This window comes from Amyelois transitella, chromosome 20 (genome assembly GCF_032362555.1).
Source record: "Amyelois transitella isolate CPQ chromosome 20, ilAmyTran1.1, whole genome shotgun sequence".
NCBI lineage: Eukaryota > Metazoa > Arthropoda > Insecta > Lepidoptera > Pyralidae > Amyelois > Amyelois transitella.
The window spans coordinates 1332341-1353208 of record NC_083523.1 but is presented as its reverse complement, the minus strand read 5'-3'; the positions used below and the strand labels follow the sequence as shown (position 1 = coordinate 1353208).

The window sequence follows — 20868 nt, the reverse complement described above, 5'->3', positions numbered from 1 at the left end:
CCGGTAATAGGACCTCATGTGCCGAGAGGGGCACAAAGATATAGATTTGATAATTTACCACTTTTATACCAGGTAGTTGAAAAAAATCGCCTTTTTCCTTTGTTTTGTTTGTAATATCTTTTAGTAAATACAAAATAACAGAAAAATACAGTAAATTTGTAAGAGAAATATACAAAGGCTGACTAATCCCATTTAGGGATCTCTTCCAGTCAACCATTGAATAATTAAGAGAGTTATACGTATAAGTTTTTCTTAATGGTCACATTTAGAAAAGGTCAGCGAAATAAAACAACTCCAGCGTGTTACCACCATTTATTGGAATTTTCCTAAAAAAATTGAATAAAAAATATCATATTTCCTCAACATTTTACTTTAGAAATGAACAATATACAGTTGTAAAAACGCCCGCACAACTCTGTGCCAGTTATTATTTTATTATTGTTAAAGTACACTTCGTGAGCGGGTCGGGGGTGAGCGCCGTCCTCCGGATTCGAACTGCGGACTTGCCAGCACTAGTCAATGGAATAAACATCTAAGCCGCATCGCAAACAGGCAGTTTACATTTAGCCCCAAACTTATATATTTTCATACAATATTTTGTTCGTACAGATCTAGTTAAACTTTCATTAAATATAAATGATAAATCAAAACGTGAAATGGAATTATTTATTGTATACATTCACTAAATATGAATTTGTTTACAATCCAATATGAACAAGATTTGTAAATATGAAAGCACTTCCTTCGATCAAGTTAAAGAAAAAAGATAAATATTGAACTTTCAACTAGTCAAGACGTCGAAAAGAATAAGAGCAAACAGAACAGAAATGTGATATTAAAATGTTATAAATTTACACATCTTGTCATGTCAGATATATAAATGAATGAATGAATAAATGAAAAAAAATAACAATGATTATGATATTAGTGCTTATAAACTACAAATACATACGTAAACGTCACCAGTTGGCGCCACTTTCGCACAGCTGTCAAAGTAGACGTCATTTCAAATTTACATTCTATTTAATAACACATTCATACATAAAAAAAAAGGTTCAAGAACTTCACATAGTCAGCACCTGTGTCAATCAAGCAAATTTTTGCACCGTTCATACGCTCAAACGATGCCATTACAAATGTTACAGTTATAGCAAACGCAACGCCATCTCGTGACCGATTTCAAAACTAATTAGTAATTCCATCGATATGATAGCGACTCGTGATTACTAATCGAATTAGTCAAATTTAAAATCAAACGATCCATCATAGCTTCAAAGGAATTATCGACGATATTCATCAACGATAAGGCGACATATTTTAGTTGGCTGGCAAGTCTTTACTGTGTGTATGTGTGTGGGGGTACATTATGCATGTGTGTGTGTATGTGTGTTGCGGACGACGCAATGTGTTGTCAGTCTCACTCGCTGCTCTTACACTAATCCTCTTCTTCGCCGCTCTCAGACTCTGTAATTCAAAATGGCACATGTTTTATAAGGTATTTTACTTTAAAAAAAATGTATTATGATTGAAAATTGTAAATTTAAATTTATCCCTTTCCGTAGATATCGTAGGAAAATAATCCAAATTAAACCTAACCCGTATTTGATCTCACCGTAAGACCATCAGTTAGTATACACACTAATGTACATAACTTCAAAAATAGTCATTGGTACGTGGCCGGGGTGGGATTTGAACCTGTGCCTTTTGCGCCACACGTACCTTGCCGATTCGACCACCAACACTAACGTCTAAGTCAGTCTTCTCTAATATATATTTAAAATATAAAAATAAAAGAGTGTAGTGTAGCCAGTGAGACCGGTCCCTCAATAGTTCGGGAGACCGGGGATGAGCCACACGTTGCTATAGCACACTTCGACACCGAAACGAGTAATGGACTCGGCCCGGCTCTAATCGTGTGCATGTTTTAATTAACTTCAAAATGTTTATATCCCGCACTAATATTAAAGAGAAGAAATTTGTATTTTTGTATGTAATAAGATTACACAACTGATTTTAACGAAATTTGGCGCTGATATATATAATAGACCTTCGCGAGTGACGTAGGTTACTTTTTCTGCATTTTTCCACGGAAGCGAAACCCCGCGCTATAGAAAGGTTTAGGTCCCAGGTTCGAATCCCAGCCCGGGCATGATGAGAAACGAACCTTATCTGTTTGGCCTGGGTCTTGGATGTTTATTTATCTATACATACATACATATGGTCACGTCTATATCCCTTGCGGGGTAGACAGAGCCAACAGTCTTGAAACGACTGAATGGCCACATTCAGCTATTTGGCTAAATGATAGAATTGAGATTCAAATAGTGACAGGTTGCTAGCCCATCGCCTAAAAAAAGAATCACAAGTTGGTAAGCCTATCCCTTAGTCGCCTTTTACGACATCCATGGTAAAGAGATGGAGTGGTCCTATTTTTTTATTTATCTATATAAATATTAATTATAAAATATAGTATTGTCGAGTTAGTATCTCGCAACACAAGTCTCGAACTTACTTCGAGGCTAACTCAATCTGTGTTATATGTCCCATATTAATAACTATTATTTATAATTTTGCTATTTTTAAGACTACATACCTTCCTCGGCGCTCTGCAGCCACTCCACAAACTTCTTCATCTGGTCGAGGAACATGACCTTGCCCTTGCTGGAGTTGGGCTCGCGGTACCACTTGAGGATCACCTCCTCGGACAGCACGTTTGTCTTGTACAGCATCAGCACCAACTTGCTGAACGCGCGCATGAAACTCATATTCTCGTAGCAGTATTCTTGCACCTGAGATGGTGAATTAAAAATTAATGTTGCCATACAAAATATATTTTTTGTCAAATTTTTTGCTAATGTGTATCAAAATCAATCAGGCTGCCGTGTCGACATGGCGTTGAAAGTGGTGGGAAGCGATTCGCTAAACAGCTGAAATACTCAGCCGTAGAGCAACCGAGACCCAACTAACAACGCTCTGACTCGTCATCGGGTATCATCATTTTAATTTAAAAAAGCACACATTACTACCACTTTTAAAAGTCGCCTCGACAATAAACGTCGGCGCAAAATAGCGCAAAGAACCAAAAGAAATGTTAAAAGTTAAACTTAAAATATAAAAAACTAAATGTATCTTGCTATCTCGCTCATAGTTTAGCGCATAGTTTAGTTCGCGGGTTCAAAATGGCGCGCTCTGATTGGCTCAACCGCTCAAATATTTTCGCGACATATTAACAATATGTAGTGATGTACTAATACTTAGCGGCTGGGTCCTATTCTCAATTTTATACCAATAAAAATATTTTGTCTCAAAGTTGCTTAGAATATAACCTTATACCGTGTGATTTCCGGCACCAAAAGAAAAAAGAATAACCAAGACCACTGCATCTCTTTCGCATGGCTTATCATAAAAGGCGACTATGGGATAAGCTTATAAACTCGAGATCCTTCTTTCAAGCGACGTGCTAGAAACCTGTCACTATTTGAATCTCAATTCTATCATTAAGCCGAACAGCTGAACATGGCCTATCAGTATTTTCAAGACTATTAGCCCAGTCTACTCCGCAATGAATACAGACCTGATTATATGTATGTATGTATGTATTTTTACCTTAGAGAGCAGAGCGATCTCAGCTTTGGCGCTCTGAGCGAACGCCGCCAACAATGGCGTGTAATGGCGCAGATGTTTGGCCGCCTGCTCCGCCAACAACTCCTCCTTTTTATTCCACTCGCCGCGGGACATCACGCACTGCCAGATCTGAAAAATTCCGTACTCTATAGCTTTATAATATTTAAAATTTTTCCTTATAAGTTAATGGAGTGATAGTATAATCAGGCTGCCTTGTCGACATGGCGTTGAAAGTGGTGGGAAGCGATTCGCTAAACAGCTGAAATACTCAGCCGTAGAGCAACCGAGACCCAACTAACAACGCTCTGACTCGTCATCGGGTATCATCATTTAAAAAAATCCGCTATTATCTCAACGTTCGCGTGCTTTTAATTGGTTTTATTTTACGCCAGTGAAATATCACACATTGTATATCATTTCTTTTGCACTTTATTTTCGTAGCAATAAGGAAGGTTTTGGTTTGAAGTGAATTTCATGGTTTACTATCAAGGATCACTAATTTTTAATTGATAATAGCATTCTAAAATGCTCTGTTCCAACATGTTCATGTGTATATTTCTTGATTTCTAAAAAAATAAAATATTTATGTATATTATATCTGAGGGGTTAGTGCGAGTTTTACTCGGTCAAACGCGTCGAGTAAGTAAACGCTAATTTGTATGGTATTGCATTAATGCAATCGCGTTACCACTAGGTGGCGCTGATTAAATCACAAACAAACAAACTTGCACTTACCCATCTGATAATGAAAACCGATTTATAACAACATAAATATAATAACACTAGCTGTGCCCGCGACTTCATCCGCGTGGAATAGTTATTTTGGTCATCATTGATGCCTCAAGGATGAATAATTTTCCCCATTTTTTTTTCACATATTAAAGTTGCAGCGGGATGTTATATAGCCTAAAACCTTCCTCGATAAATGGTCTATTCAACGCAAAAACAATTTTTCAATTCGAACCAGCAGTATAGCAGATTAACGCGTTCAAACAAACAAACTCTTTAGATTTACAATTAGTATAGATATAGATTAAGCTTTTTCTTAAGTATCGTACAAGAATAAGGTATATAAGACAGACTTTGTAAGCGGTAGTAGTTATAATTAGATTTAAGTTATGTGACGTCAATAAGTGATACCTTGTATCCAATTTTGAAAATAAATCTATTCTATTCTTGCGCCGTCTCATCTTCAGGGTACTAAATCTAAAGCCGGTTCTGCCGCAAATGAGGCAGAAAACCTCAAAAGGCGCAAATATGTAGGTATCGGTATCTAATACCTATACTTTTGAACCTGTTGGGGTAGAAACTCTGGGACCGTGGGGCCCATCTGCCCATCAGCTTTTCCGTCAATTGTCGAAAAAGCTGATTGAGGTATCTCGTGACCGGAGGGCTGGAAATTATCTGGCTCAGAGAATTAGCATTGCCATTCAAATTGGCAATGCTGCCAGCCTTCTAGGCACACTCCCGCATGTTGATGCTATGCAGGGACTGCACAATTTATAAATTAAATTTTAGTTTGTAGTCATCTTTTTTCTTTCTTTTTATAAGTAATTCTATTGTACTCACGATGGGCACGACCTCGTGGTCGGGGATGGCGTGCTTGGCGGCCATGTCGCGCAGCTCCTGGATGAGGTCGCGCACCGGCTTGTCGTCCGCCAGCTCGTCCAGCAGCGCCTGCGTCAGCTCGCGCCGCGCCTCCTGCAGCGTCACATGGCGGCGTTATTGATGTTTAAAGAACTTTATTTCTCATAAAAAATACAATGGTATTTCACTTACTGAGAAAACATTTTTACAATTAAATTATACAAAGTGCGTGTGCGGTTATCAAAACTAACAAACAAAATGAAAGTACAACTAAAAAGTTAGAGTTATTGATGTTATTGATAAACATACACCTCTATTTCCCATGGATGTCGTACATCGCGTTATTGATAAACATACACCTCCATTACACACCGTGTGGTTCCCGGCACCAATGCAAAAAAAGAATAGGACCACTCCATCTCTTTCCCATGAATGTTGTAAAATGCGACTAAGGGATAGGCTTACAAACTTGGGATTCTTTATTAGGCGATGGGCTAGCAACCTGTCACTATTTGAATATCAACTCTATCATTAAGCCAAATAGCTGAACGTGGCCATTCAGTCTTTTTAGGACTGTTGGCTCTGTCTGCCCCGCAAGGGATATAGACGTGACCATATGTATGTATGTATGTATGTTTATAGCTCTATATCCCTTACGGGGTACACAGAGACGGCTATTTTTCATACCCCTTAGTGATAAAGTTTGTCCACCCTGCAACATTTTTTTTTACTGAAATTATCAAAATATAAATTACCTAAATATTTTTATATGGCAAAACAACATTTGCAGGGACAACTAGTAATATTATATAACAATATAAATAAAAAAGAATAAATATTATTGTAGTACAACAACAAGAGCAGTTTGCATAAATACAACAAACTAAAACCTCGCAGCTACACAATAATATAGCACACTTTGACACCGCACAAAGTAGGAAGCTTTGTATGGCTCTAATCGTGCGCAAGAGGGGAACAACCCAATATAAATTCACAATTTAAAAAAAAAAACTTATTTAAAAAAAAAACTATGTCCACCGTCATTGTTTCTGCTAACGCTAATTTTCACGAAACTTTATGCACTTCATACTGCAATCAATAAATACAAAACGGTTCGTTCCGTTCAAATTTACCGAAAAACACAAGCTTTTTACCGAAAACTTTTAACTAGAGAATATCTCTCACTCTTTCCAAAAAAGAAACTCTCTCTGTCTAGGCAACAATTTTATTTATATGATACAGAAAAATTCAGCTTAATATGATGGAATTGAGATAAATATATTGACACTAGCTGTGCCCGCGACTTCGTCCGCATGGAATAGTTAATATGGGCATCATTGAAGCTCTCAAGGAGGAATTAATTTCCCCGTTTTTTTTTTCACATTTTCCATTATTATAATTTCAGCGTGATGATAAATAGCCTAAAGCCTTCCTCGATAAATGGTCTATCTACTAAAATAATTTCAATTCGAACCAGTAGTTCCTGAGATTGGCGTGTTCAAACAAACAAACTCTCAGCTTTATAATATTAGTATAGATGTTGCAATAGCCCATCGCCTAAAAGAAGACAACCTTTCAATTCTATTCTATCGAAATGATAAACGAAAGCTATTTTATGTAAAATCATGCGACTGATATATCATAATATAGAATACTCAATCAGTCTCCCACATAATTTGTTATGTAACGATATCGTTTTACGATCTACACATGTATGTTGATATCAAAGATAAACTCAGTTACTGAGATCGCGCGCCGATTTAAAAAAGCAATTATAACTGGATATACTTTTTATTATATATATTGCATTTAGATAACATAGATTTGCCGGTAAACGAGTGAAATATGTAATGAGACCAAGTTGCCTTGATAAATCATAGAATTAACTTTGCCTTCCTGTAAACTTTTCAAGTGTGCCGTGTGGTGAACGGCATTTTTAAATAGCACCACCCCATATCTTCCGTAGGTATCGTAAGAGGCGATTTAGGGATCAAGCGGGAGGACATAGTCCAGAATAGACACTGTGGTCACCAACCCGCCTGCCCAACGTGGTGACAATGGGTAAAATCTCCCCATTTCTGGGGAAACCTTAGTCCAGAAGTGACTGCGGAGTTTTATGGGTTGTGCCGTGTGGTTCCCGGCACCAATACAAAAAAGAAAAGAACCACTCCATCTCTTTCCCATGGATGTCGTAAAAGGCGACTAAGGGATAGGCTTATAAAATTGCGATCCTTCTTTTAGGCGATGGGCTAGCAACCTGTCACTATTTGGATCTCAATTCCATCATTAAGCCGAGCAGCTGAACGTGGCCATTCGGTCTTTTCGAGACTGTTGGCTCTGTCTACCCCGCAAGGGATATGGACGTGACTGTATGTATGTATGTATGGTACCTGGCTGGCCTGCGCGCGGTGCAGCTTGAGCAGCTCGGCGAGCCCGCGCGACGCGAACGACGCCGCCAGCACCTCCTCGCTGCGCCGGTTCAGCGGCAGGAACTCCAGCAGTCTGCGGGACAATGTGCATCGTTATGTTGATAGGGATCATGACAACGTTTTAAAACAATATAAACATGAAATCACGTCTCTTTCCCGGAGGGGTAGGCAGAGACTACCTCTTCCCACTTGCCACGATCTTTGCATATTTCTGTCGCTTCATCCACATTCATAACTCTCTTCATGCAAGCTCGGCGGTTTTGGGTACTTTTGACCTGACCCTTTACCAGGACGACCTTAATTTGATCAAGATACGTTCGTCTAGGTAATAAAGATATTACAAACAAACAATATTAATTAGTTAATAACCTAATGGAACATTACATTTGATCGGTGTTAGTGTTTTGATGTAAAAGAAGATATAGTAACAGGAATAAAAAAGAATATGTTAAGGTGGTTTGGTCATGTGGAGAGGATGAATGAAAGCAGGTTGACTATGCAGATATACAAGGAGAATATTAATGGACAGGTAGGAATGATCAAATTAAAGACGTCCTGGCAAAAGGTCAGGTCAAGAGTACTCGAAACCGCCGAGCTTGCATGAAGAGAGTTATGAATGTGGATGAAGCGAAAGAAGTGTGCAGGGATCGTGACAAGTGGAAAGATGGCGTCTCGGCCTACCACTAGTCGTCGTAATTTACGTATGTATTTATGCGTTTATTACATCAATGTTTCTTGTGACAACAAATTTAGAAAGTAATTGAGGTAACTGTTAGGAATTGTTGCAACACTTATGACTCCGTCGCAACAATACGACAGGCCAGTATGATGTCGCGTTGTTATATCCCTCACATTCAATAACCACTCGATGAGTAGAAATGGATATCATAATATGTCGAGGGGCTTAAGTAAACGTAGGGCCAGGTTAGGACCTTGTTCATCCAATTAATAATCACGTCTATATCCCCATGCGGGGTAGACAGAGCCAGCAGTCTTGAAAGACTGATAGGCCACATTCATCTGATAGGCGTTATGATAGAATTAAGATTCAAATAGTGATAAGTTGCTAGCCCATCGCCTAAAAGAAGATTCCCAAGTTTATAGGCCTATTCTATTCACAGATAATTATTCATAATAGTATGTCTATGATTTTAATACCTTTCGAACATGTGAAGATTACAAGCCTAATAAAAAACAGTGTAACTCTCAAAGAGAAAAAAAGCTTTAGCTTTAGAACTACCAAGGCTCTCCTCTATTTGGCTTAATGATAGAATTATCATTAAGCCAAATAGCTGCACGTGGCCATTCAGTCTTTTCAAGACTGTTGGCTCTGTCTACCCCGCAAGGGATATAGACGTGACCAGTATGTATGTATGTACTACCAAGGCCGAGATAACCCACCTTCCTTCAAGCTGGCCCTTCTTCAAAGCGGTGACCAACGAAGCCACCCCCCTCTCCTGCTTGACGGTAGCGAATACTTCCAGAACAAAGTCCAGGGCCAGGTTATCCTTCAGCAGATGCTCGTTTACCAGCACCAACAGGACCGAAGGCGGAACGCAGCCGTTACCTGAATCATAAAGACGGGATATGAATTAAAGTTTGGTGATTTAGTGTGACCGTTACCTGAATCATAAAGACGGGATATGAATTAATGTTTGGTCATTTAGTGTGACCGTATTGAGGTTTGGTTAAACTCAATGTCAGTGAAGATTGAACGAGAAATGGTTTTTCTACATTTGTTTCAGGACTCTAGCCATGTTTTTCATCATGTTAAAAAAAAATGGTACTTTTTTGATTTGACTAGACGGTTACGAGTCAGCGCTAGGGTTATTAATTAGAATCTAAAATTTAAAATCTGACATTGAATGACACATGTCATTCACAAATGTCTAATTTCAGTTTTTTTTTTTCACATACATACATACATATGATCACGTCTATATCCCTTGCGGGGTAGACAGAGCCAACAGTCTTGAAAAGACTGAATGGCCACGTTCAGCTATTTGGCTTAATGATAGAACCGAGATTCAAATAGTGACAGGTTGCTAGCCCATCGCCTAAAAGATGAATCCTAAGTTTATAAGCCTATCCCTTAGTCGCCTTTTACGACATCCATGGGAAAGAGATGGAGTGGTCCTATTCTTTTTTGTAATAGTGCCGGGAACCACACGGCACTTTTTTTTTTTTCATATGATAAATTTTCTGTGTCAAAATTAAAATCTTGAGACAATGTTATAATTTGAGTAGGGGGTTACTTACCAATCCATAGGGCAGTCATGCGGGCCAGCTTGATGCGTTGTTGAGGCTCGAAACCCTTCAGGTAAACTAGGACCTAAATTAAAAATTACAATTAATTTTATTACAGTATTTCTAAATGTAAATAAAACTTAATTATTCTAAGAAAAATATCGAGCAATACTTACTCTAGATTTTGTCAGAGTTCTAATTATGGTTACTTTCTGAAAAATACTTAATAAATTCAGGAAACTAAACTAAAATTTAATACAATGTTAAATAATAAGCTTTATGCAATGCGATAATTTTTTTACCATAAATTTTATAACTACATATTTTCATAATTTGATTTATATTCATGATGCGAGTTATGAATGTGGATGAAACGAAGGAAGTATGCAGAGATCGTGGCTAGTGGAATGAGGTAGTTTCTGCCTACCCCTCCGGGAAAGAGGCGTGATTTTATGTATGTATATAATAATGCTTCATACCTTTTTCATTTCCTCCTCAAACATCTTCTCTAGATATTTGTAACGCCTCATCAGCTTCACAAACACCTGCAAACAGACAGACGGACATCACAACACTGCTACTATAGATATATACTAGTTTTATATGAAACGGGTGTAATTTCAGTGAAGATAGAACGAGAAAGGGTTTTCTCAACACGAGTTTCAGGACTCTAGCCATGTAATCATCATTTTGAGAATTATTTTTATTTTAATAATGCTTCTATTCTAGTTTCCGTGTGGTTCCCGGCATTAGATTAGAACCACTCCCTCTCTTTGGACGTGGATGTCGTAAAAGGCGACTAAGGGATAGGCTAATAAACTTGAAATTCTTAATTAGTCGAAGGGCTAGCAACCTGTCACTATTTGGATCTCAATTACATCATTAAGCCATACAGTTGAACATGGCCTTTCAGTCTTTGCGCGGCTGTTGACTCTGTCTACACCATAAGTGAATAAAACGTGATTATATGTTTGCAGTTTGATTTGGTACATGTATGTGCATGTTTCGTGTCTTCATTGTAAGAAGCCACAACCATATAACGGATTTAGTTGATAACTTGGCCTATGGGAAAAAATTATCCCAGATCGGTTTTTTTGTAATTAACACGGGAGCAATCGTCATATATGTTTACCTGTTCAAAGTTACGCATTGTCTCCATATCTTCATTGGCGGCGAAGATGCAGGTGTTGGTTTTGGGCGACTCGCCGTCCATAGACACCGAGCCGCCGGGCACTGGCCATAGACAAGAGAAAAAACAAGTTAACTCTTTTGATCAAAAATAAGTTCGTAAAAAATTATAAATTAAAGTGGTCAGTTAAAAAAACGAACGTTTTGTCAACATTTGTGTTCAGGACTCTAGCCAACATTTTCATCATTTTAAATTTAATTTCCTTACAATGAGGGTTTTTAACACCCTAGAGAGAAAAACGGTAATGTCAAAAACATAAATATCTGTATTGTATTACTTATAAAGCTTATGCTGAAAAAATATATCTAAAAGCTATAATTTTTTTACCGACTTCAAAAAAAGGATGTCGTTCTCAATTCGACCGTATTTTTTTCTCAAATGTCTTTATAAGAAGCATTACAATGTGCAGTCAGGTTAGTACACAAAACCGAAAATTCATTGCATACTTCTTCCAGTTATTAGATAATTTTTGATGTATTTTGTAACAAAAGTAAGCGAAACAAAAAAAAAACATCTCTTGGCCTAAAGACTTTCTTTTAAAAATATTGTTGTTTGTCATCTCAATTTTGATTTCTACCATAATATCCATAGCATTCAATCCAAATTAGCGTCCATTAATTTAAATCAAACAGCTATAATGAAATTTCATTGGCTCTTAAACCCTCAAGCCAAGTGGCTCGCACTGATGAAAAATCAATCGCTTCTCTTCAGCCCGCGATCCAAACGGTTAATGGCGTCACGGCGGAGGTCAACGGCTCCGTCTGAGGCCCGACAATGACCTTAATGCAGACATTAAGCTAATGTCAATATTTGGATGCCATGTCACAAAGAAAAGGTAAGATTCGTTGACATTTTGCTATTTTTCAATTTCATTTACAAATTATGCATAGGATATCCGATAAAATTTTGGTAATATAAAAATATCACATAAATAGTTATATATTTATTTCTGCATTAAAATTGAAAAATTGCTAGATTAGATTTGATTGTTTTAGAAAACATTCATTGGAATGCAGTGTATCATTTGGCAATGAAAGCCAAATTAGGTACTTCAAATAAAAGATGCATCTTACATGCGATTCCTTAGTCAATAATACTATGCTCCCATTATAACATTGACTTTTCTTTTTACTTATTTTCTTTTTGTGAGTGTATTTTCTAAAAGAACAAATTATTAAGATCTACTTACAAAAAAGCCCACGAGCAATGCCAATAAACCGTGGAGCAGAATTATTCATGGCATCAGCAAAAGCACAATCATAATGCAATTTTGGACTGTTTTTGTTGTGTGACGATTAGTGCCGTGTGGTTCCCGGCACCTATATAAAAAATAAAAGGACCATTCCATCTTTTTCCTATGGATGTCGCAAGTTAGGGTGATGAGATATAATTTAAATATTCATGGAAAATCGACAATCTTCACTGGACTAGTTTTTAATTTTTTTTTTTAGGATTTGGCATAGACACAAGATCCAGTATGTAGCCGCCTGAGGATACCGAGCTACTTGATGAACGCTGAAGTAGACTAAAGACGTAAGTCCGGGGCACGCGCTTATAAATGAGGGCAGGGGAGACGACGACACAGTTATATTCGTGTCTTGTGTCTACTGGCTTTATGGCGAATTGTCTGTACCTATTTGGATGTTATTATCTACTTACGAAGCAGGCCGCCGGCAATGAGGACGTCGAAGATGACTTCCCCATAGCGGCGGTAGTCTAGCTTGGAGCCGGCCGCGTCTAGGAACTTGTACGCCGCGTCGAGCTCTAAACCTATATCAATAATGTGACTTACGAAGCAGGCCGCCGGCAATGAGGACGTCGAAGATGACCTCCCCATAGCGGCGGTAGTCTAGCTTGGAGCCGGCCGCGTCTAGGAACTTGTACGCCGCGTCGAGCTCTAAAACTATATCAATAATGTTACTTACGAAGCAGGCCGCCGGCAATGAGGACGTCGAAGATGACCTCCCCATAGCGGCGGTAGTCTAGCTTGGAGCCGGCCGCGTCTAGGAACTTGTACGCTGCGTCGAGCTCTAAAACTATATCAATAATGTTACTTACGAAGCAGGCCGCCGGCAATGAGGACGTCGAAGATGACCTCCCCATAGCGGCGGTAGTCTAGCTTGGAGCCGGCCGCGTCTAGGAACTTGTACGCTGCGTCGAGCTCTAAAACTATATCAATAATGTTACTTACGAAGCAGGCCGCCGGCAATGAGGACGTCGAAGATGACCTCCCCATAGCGGCGGTAGTCTAGCTTGGAGCCGGCCGCGTCTAGGAACTTGTACGCCGCGTCGAGCTCTAAACCTATATCAATAATGTTACTTACGAAGCAGGCCGCCGGCAACGAGGACGTCGAAGATGACCTCCCCATAGCGGCGGTAGTCTAGCTTGGAGCCGGCCGCGTCTAGGAACTTGTACGCCGCGTCGAGCTCTAAAACTATATCAATAATGTGACTTACGAAGCAGGCCGCCGGCAATGAGGACGTCGAAGATGACTTCCCCATAGCGGCGGTAGTCTAGCTTGGAGCCGGCCGCGTCTAGGAACTTGTACGCCGCGTCGAGCTCTAAAACTATATCAATAATGTGACTTACGAAGCAGGCCGCCGGCAATGAGGACGTCGAAGATGACTTCCCCATAGCGGCGGTAGTCTAGCTTGGAGCCGGCCGCGTCTAGGAACTTGTACGCCGCGTCGAGCTCTAAAACTATATCAATAATGTGACTTACGAAGCAGGCCGCCGGCAATGAGGACGTCGAAGATGACCTCCCCATAGCGGCGGTAGTCTAGCTTGGAGCCGGCCGCGTCTAGGAACTTGTACGCCGCGTCGAGGTCGCCGCCGGCGCGCTCGAGGCCTTGCACGAGCGCGTCGCGGAACCCGTTGGGGTCGTACTTCTCTTTCTCATCTGGGACGAAAAGATACACAGATTTATTGAATGAATTAATGTGTTTACTTACTGGAAAATATGCAGATAAGGTCTTAATTTAGTTTAAACAATGTAGGGTGGCCAAAAATTTCCTTTCATTGGTATATCGGCATGCAAATACCATTTCTTGCATAGTTAAATTATCGTTCATATGATTCGTATATATGTATATCATATAATTACACATTTACTTTTTTTCAAACAAAATCTAAGAAAAATGTGTCAACTTCTTTAATTTAAAATTTGTGATAAATATCATAGGTTCAGTAGAATTAAAGTAATTGTAAATTACTTTAATTCTACTAACTATTCTAATTACACTTATTATATTTGATTGAAAGTAAGTAAGTTTGATTAGTTTTCATTAAATTGTGACAAAAACTAATAAACATATGTATTTGTAAGAAGAATGGAAGTATGATTTTAATATCTTCAATTCTGTGTAAAAAAGTATGATGAAATTTCAAATAAATTTAAGTAAACTAAATGAAAGTGACTCGCAAAATCTGTAATATGACTCATCAGATGGGAAATATATTGATATATTTGTCTTGATTAACAATTATCTAACCTTCATGGATAAAAAAGGTTTTATTTTTACGTTTCAACCAAGTAAAAGTTGAAGTGAAATGCACAGTAAGGAAGATTTCTGCGAAGATATGTAAATTAAAAACTATACACTCATTGTTACAACAAAGATGACGCGTAATCTTTACGGCGGTAAGACTGTTTTTATTGCGCATTCAATTAAGGATTTATCACTAACGCACGTATGTTTGTATCTCGTTAATTAGCTTTTATTGTTTATTCTAGATTTAATTGTTATTGTTTAAAACAATTTTATTAAGGCACTGAATTATTTCCATTTCGTGTTGATAAAAATGTCGATTTAAAACGTTGATATAAACCACCATGGTTAATATATACCTTACACCTTTTCCTCGCTAGGTGCTAGATAAGGTAATAGGATGACAATATTTTACTTCAAATTCATACGTTTATTTGCCAACGAGTCATAAATTAGTATGTATATGTTTGTTCGTATCATAGCAACTCGGTGAATATTGCAAATGTAGTCAATTACAATAATAATAACTAATAATTATTTTACTTATGTAAAACAATTTTGATTTAATTTATTTATTTTAAAACTTTATACATTAAATAATTAGGTTGAATTTATTACTAGTAAAAAATATATATAAAATGGTATCCATAACCGCAAAATAGTAGTCTACGTAAATAATAATTGTGTTTAGAAAAAGAAATATATACATATGATCAACCGACCCATTTCAATAGAAAAAGAAAATTATGTCTTCATTATGTTAGAACAATAAATTCCTTAGTTGTTATACAAAGAGAGATCCCACATCTCTGAATCAAACCAATTTAAATATCATTACAGACAACAACATTGAAAACAAGTTTATCATTTGTGGCAAACAGCCACTTAAATATTTATCAAGTTTGCTCCTGCGATCCAAGTGTTAAATACGTTTATGTTATTGTTTTTCTGTCACATGTTAGTGGACTATTGGAATTTATTAATTTGCTTAATATTAATATTGCTTGCCCGCGCAATATTAAAAAGGCGACGAATTAAAATTAAACAAATTGAAATTAGCACCACCTTCAAAAAGCATCGAATTAGTGGTTCAGTGGTTTTGACGTGAAAGCCGTACAAACGAACACACTTTCAGATTTTTAATATTAGTATGAAGTATGGATGAACATGCCACTATTTCAATCTCAATTCTATCACTAAGCCTAACAGCTGAACGTGGCCCGTCGGTCTTTCAAGACTTCTGGCTCTGTCTACCCCGCAAGTGATTGTATGAATGAATGAACGAACGAATGTTTGTAAGGTTTAGGGGATGCGTGTTTGTTACTCTTTCACGCAAAATCTACTGCACATATTTTGATGTTTGTTTCACGGGTGGTAGAATATAACCAAGGGAACCAATCCCCGGGACGCAGCATCCCTAAAAATAGTAACTACATACATGCATATAATCACGTCTATATCCCTTGCGGAGTAGACAGAGTCAACAGTCTTGAAGACTGATAGGCCACGTTCAGCTGTTTGGCTTATTGGTAGAATTGAAATTCAAATAGTGACAGGTTGTTAGCCCATCGCCTAACCTAAAAGAAGAATCCCAAGTTAATAAGCCTATTTCTTAGTCGCTTTTTACGACATCCACAGAACGATATGAATAGGTCCTATTACTTTTATTATTAGTGCCGGGAACCACACGGCAAAAATAGTAACTCTAGCCTTGGAAATGCCTTATAATGTAGGTAAATGGAGCTTAATGCTTTAAAAATGTTTATAAATAAGTATACCTACCTTATCGATGGATGTTGTATGGACAATGTATGGCATTATTGTCCACAAACGTTCAAAATAAAAGGGTATCACTTGGGATAGGCATGTAATATCTTCGTGATCATCATCACTTACCATCAGGTGAAATGGAAGGCAAATGCCTATTCCAACATTGAATAAAAGAAAATTTAGATATATTGCATCTTCTAACCTTGATTCCTTCAATCTCGCCATATTTTTGACCTTGTGCTCGTCCTAGCTTATGTAATCAGGTCAGGACATAACAGTATTGTCAATACAAAATGAGCGCGCGACGTTGCATCATAAGTGATGAACTGACGTCAATGATAAGATGACGTGATAAATTTATCTGATTTAGATTAAGAGAAGTAGGTTATTTCTAGTATCGTTTGATGTCGTTATTATCTATCTCCATGTTTAATATAATTATTAACCTTTGCTTTAACAAATAGGAAAGGAAACAGCGAAAGGGTAGTACGCAGGTTAGTACGCCGTGTGGTTCCCGGCACCAATACAAAGAATTGGACCACTCCATCTTTTTCCCATGGATGTCGTAAAAGGCGACTAAGGGATAGGCTTACAAACTTGGGATTCTTTTTTAGGCGATGGGCTAGAAACCTGTCACTATTTGAATCTCAATTCTATCATTAAGGTAAATAGCTGAACGTGGCCATTCAGTCTTTTCAAGACTGTTGGCTCTGTCTACCCCGCAAGGGATATAGACGTGACCATATGTATGTATGTATGTAGTACACAGTACATACTGCCTGTCGGGTGTCAACCACGGAATAGGTATAGCATAAGATGGTTGGAAATTGAAATTTCCCTTTCTAGGAAAAGACGCGCTAGGGAACCAAAGGTCATCGTGGTGGAATGCCTCGTGATCCCATGATACCCTCAAAATGGCAAGGGTGCACGGAGGGAACTTCAATATAGATCAAGGGCGAACAAGAGACCGCTTCCCAACCAATGTGACAACATGGGCTTGCAATTGACGCCAACAACACCATATTATAAATTTACATAAACATGACACATTTCCATTATACATTTGTTATTATAGATATGCGACATAAATTTACACCGTATATTATCATGTACTAGCGACCCGCCCCGGCTTCGCACGGGTGCAAAATTATAAATGTTATTATACATAAAAACCTTCCTCTTGAATCACTCTACCTGTTACAAAAAACCGCATCAAAATCCGTTGCGTAATTTTAAAGATTTAAGCATACAGACAAACAGACTAAAATAGCGACTTCGTTTTATACTATGTGTGATAACCAAATTGAAAAAAAAAATTGACAGGTAACAGTTTTATTTAATTATCGCGTCAACAGCGAAGCGCGACCGCGGCCTATTTCCGTGGTTTTTCATTGACATTGGGCTACGACATGGCGCTTCCTTGAATGAGATAAGATAAAACCTTTAAAGTGAACTTTTGAAAGCAAAACACTTATCACATTGACAAATTTGACGGATTAACGGAGATATATGTACCCCAGGGAGGACAATAAATAATGGTTGACCAAAATACGCAATCATCAGACTCACTCGGTGATGATTTATTTATCTTTATCCTCTACATGCCATAATCAAATTAACACTCAACATATTGTCTAGAATATGTGCATGTGATGAACATATTTAGCATCTTTATGCCTTATGAAGTAGACAGAACCAACAGTCTTGAAATAATTAAGACAAGAGTTCAGCTAATGGCTTAATGATGGAATTAAGATTCAAATAGTGACAGGTTGTTAGCTCATTGCCTGAAAGAATCCCAGAAGGATGACATCAAACAATAAGTTTTAAGTCAGGTCAAGCTGTAAAAGTTTCACAATTTCGAATTTTAACTTGGAGCCGTAACTAAAAGAGAGAGATAGCATTCTATAATATATATATTATAATATCAAACAAATAGTTTCAATATACGAGAGGGACTTACAAAATTCAGACATGTAAGTCCAAAACAATCCAAATATTATAATGAAGATACTTTGTTTCCTGATGGCTTCATTAAATGCCACATCTGCAATAAATGGCCACTCCACGTGTTTGTATGTAATCAGCAACATATGTGTAGTTGCTAAGAGGAAACTTGTTATGTTACCAAATATAAAGGAAAAATAATGTATGGATTTGTTATAAGTTATTCTCAATTTGAATTCAATGATGATGAAGAATGTAAAACATTATTTTATTCTAAATGTAATCGAGACTATTGGCTCCGTCTGCCTGGCAAGGGATATAGACATGAATATATGTATGTATCATATAATGCTGTATAAACCAAAATCTTACACAATAAGGGAACCCTAGTTTTTTGTCAGGTAAAATATCTAATTTATTATTTCAATGTCAGGTCCTTATTTTATTAAAGGACTTGGGGGTATAAAATATTTGTGTATTAAAAGTATTCTAAACTAGCCTTTTTTTGCACCAATTTTATATTGTTTTAAATCAATTCAAAAAGTTGGCAACCTAGAGTTGGCAAATCTATGGCTTAGTTGATTCAAATTAAAATTTTATAATAAAGTGAACTGAAAAAGAGATTAGAGGTTATGTTACAAGTACAAGATTTTTTTTTTGCAAATTTGAAGGTATTCTATAATAGTGATATTATTATTATTGAGATGTCTTTATTATTTAAAGGCTTCTGAGAATTCTGTAATATGGAGTTGGTTACATTCCAGATTGGATAGGTACATCTATAAGGAATCAATCAAATACTTAAAAATAAGCCAAACAAAATAAACAACATACAGTCGTTAATTAAAACAACAATCAATAATATTAATTTATCAATATTCTACTAAGTTTTCTATTAACAAATGGCCCACTTCAAATAATAGCTAGACATCCACGGTCAAGGCGTCAAGAAGTAGGTAACGACTCAACCTTGTTTTGCACACATGTTATGCAAGACAATTCAAGAAGAAAATACAAACTCACCTCTTTTTCTGGTCTTTATCCGTTGACCCGATAATACTGGTTTTTCTACCTTCTGACTCATACAATATATTGCTGAAACAAAAACACGTGGCAAATTAGGATAATGAGAGGAATGAAAGGTGGTGCCCGTTAGGCGCGAGGTCGTCGGCCGCGCTGCCTGCGCCACGCAGCTCATAACAGAGTTAGAACTTCGCCCCTTTACGTTATGGCGGCCCTCTTTTGCTCTACTTACTGCGAAATTGACGGACCTGCCGAGAACGCAACGTTCGGCGAAGAAAGTTTGGCGATCAAACACAATAGATTCACAATCTATGACTCAGCAAGGATTCTCGAAATCCTCCCAGAACGTACAAAGTAAAACGCGCTACGCAAACTATTTTACTTATGTGTGCACTGATACTTACGTAGTGACAGGTTATGTAGGAGCCTTTTACTCCTTTTGCGAGTTCTCTTGGACTGCGCCTGTTCAGAAAAGAAAGAAACGCTGCGACAATCTCTATTCCCTTGGGTAGAGACAACTTATGGAGTCGCCGGATATCCGGTGAAATCGCCAAGATCGATTCAAACGAAGAGGATATTAAATTTTATTTTTAAAATGTATTACACTATAATCTAAGGTGATAAATAAATAAATTGAACAATTATTGGCCAAAGTATCAGAAATAATAAGAGCGCACGGGCTTAAATGCTCCAATAAGGAGAAATAGTATTTTTGAGTTAACCACAACAAATTTATTTCGTCCACTATACGTGGAATTTATTTAATTCAATCAAAATGTAAATATTTTAAAAGACACAACAATAAATTTGATAGTTTTTCAATACAATTAACAAAAACACCAATTAGATAGGAATTATTTGACTAAAAATGGCAGAAAAAACAAAACACCATAGACACTTTTGTTTGACATTTCCACAACAGTTTCCATTGTTGAAGAAAATTAGTAAAGCGGGTGATATACGCACGCGTAAGTATGCGAACTTGTGGCTCGCCGGGTTTATACGCGTGTATGTCACGAGACTGGGCGAAAACCAATTTTAAGACTGCTTCTTTTATTATTATCTTCTCTTATTTTGAGTTTTACAGGAATGATAGAAACAAACTAAATCATTCTAAAACAACAAGAAGTTTAATCAACAAATATAAGCAGTTCGTCGTGAACTTATATCTCACGAACACTGAAAATCTATAACAAAATTGAAAACTCAACCGAGTACTTATACCTAATTCTGTGACGGCCTGAAATCACTAAGTAAGTCTAAGCGATCTAGACTGATCTGTGCACAGAATTAAAAACATGGTCTGTGCGGGTCGCACAACCACAAGTCGTTGAGCGCGGCCACGTTACACTTCGCCATATAATTAAGTATGTAATTACACACATTTAATCCTGTCTGTCCAAGTCAATACGACCCAGGATGAACGAAGTCGGCGACACGCTGCACGAGCCCATAGGCAAAAACGAACATGCTTGCCAACTTTTAGTATGCAGTTGGTGTGCACGCAGCATAACCGAACAAATAACTCAGAGCTGCTTAAAAACAATCTCTTTGCAAACACAA

At 37.6% G+C, this 20868-nt stretch overlaps 1 protein-coding gene across 3 annotated transcripts; it reads right to left on the bottom strand.

Annotated features, from left to right (window-relative positions):
* Positions 1-297: 297 nt before the first annotated feature.
* Positions 298-19864, bottom strand: LOC106138454 (protein krasavietz). 3 transcript variants are annotated; one of them, XM_060949931.1, is made up of 12 exons: positions 19710-19864; positions 19306-19377; positions 13800-13976; positions 11020-11120; positions 10367-10432; positions 9900-9972; positions 9042-9207; positions 7602-7713; positions 5194-5325; positions 3607-3753; positions 2594-2789; positions 298-1464 (listed from the first exon to the last, which is right to left on the bottom strand). In XM_060949931.1, exons 2-12 carry the CDS (start codon positions 19364-19366, stop codon positions 1436-1438), a joined length of 1260 nt encoding a protein of 419 aa, XP_060805914.1. In that variant the 5' UTR covers positions 19367-19377; positions 19710-19864; the 3' UTR covers positions 298-1435. The 3 variants fall into 3 exon arrangements, with proteins under 3 accessions (XP_060805914.1, XP_060805911.1, XP_060805912.1); XM_060949928.1 differs by lacking the exons at positions 13800-13976; positions 19306-19377; positions 19710-19864 and adding an exon at positions 12869-13061; XM_060949929.1 differs by lacking the exons at positions 13800-13976; positions 19306-19377; positions 19710-19864 and adding an exon at positions 12736-12835.
* Positions 19865-20868: the final 1004 nt, after the last annotated feature.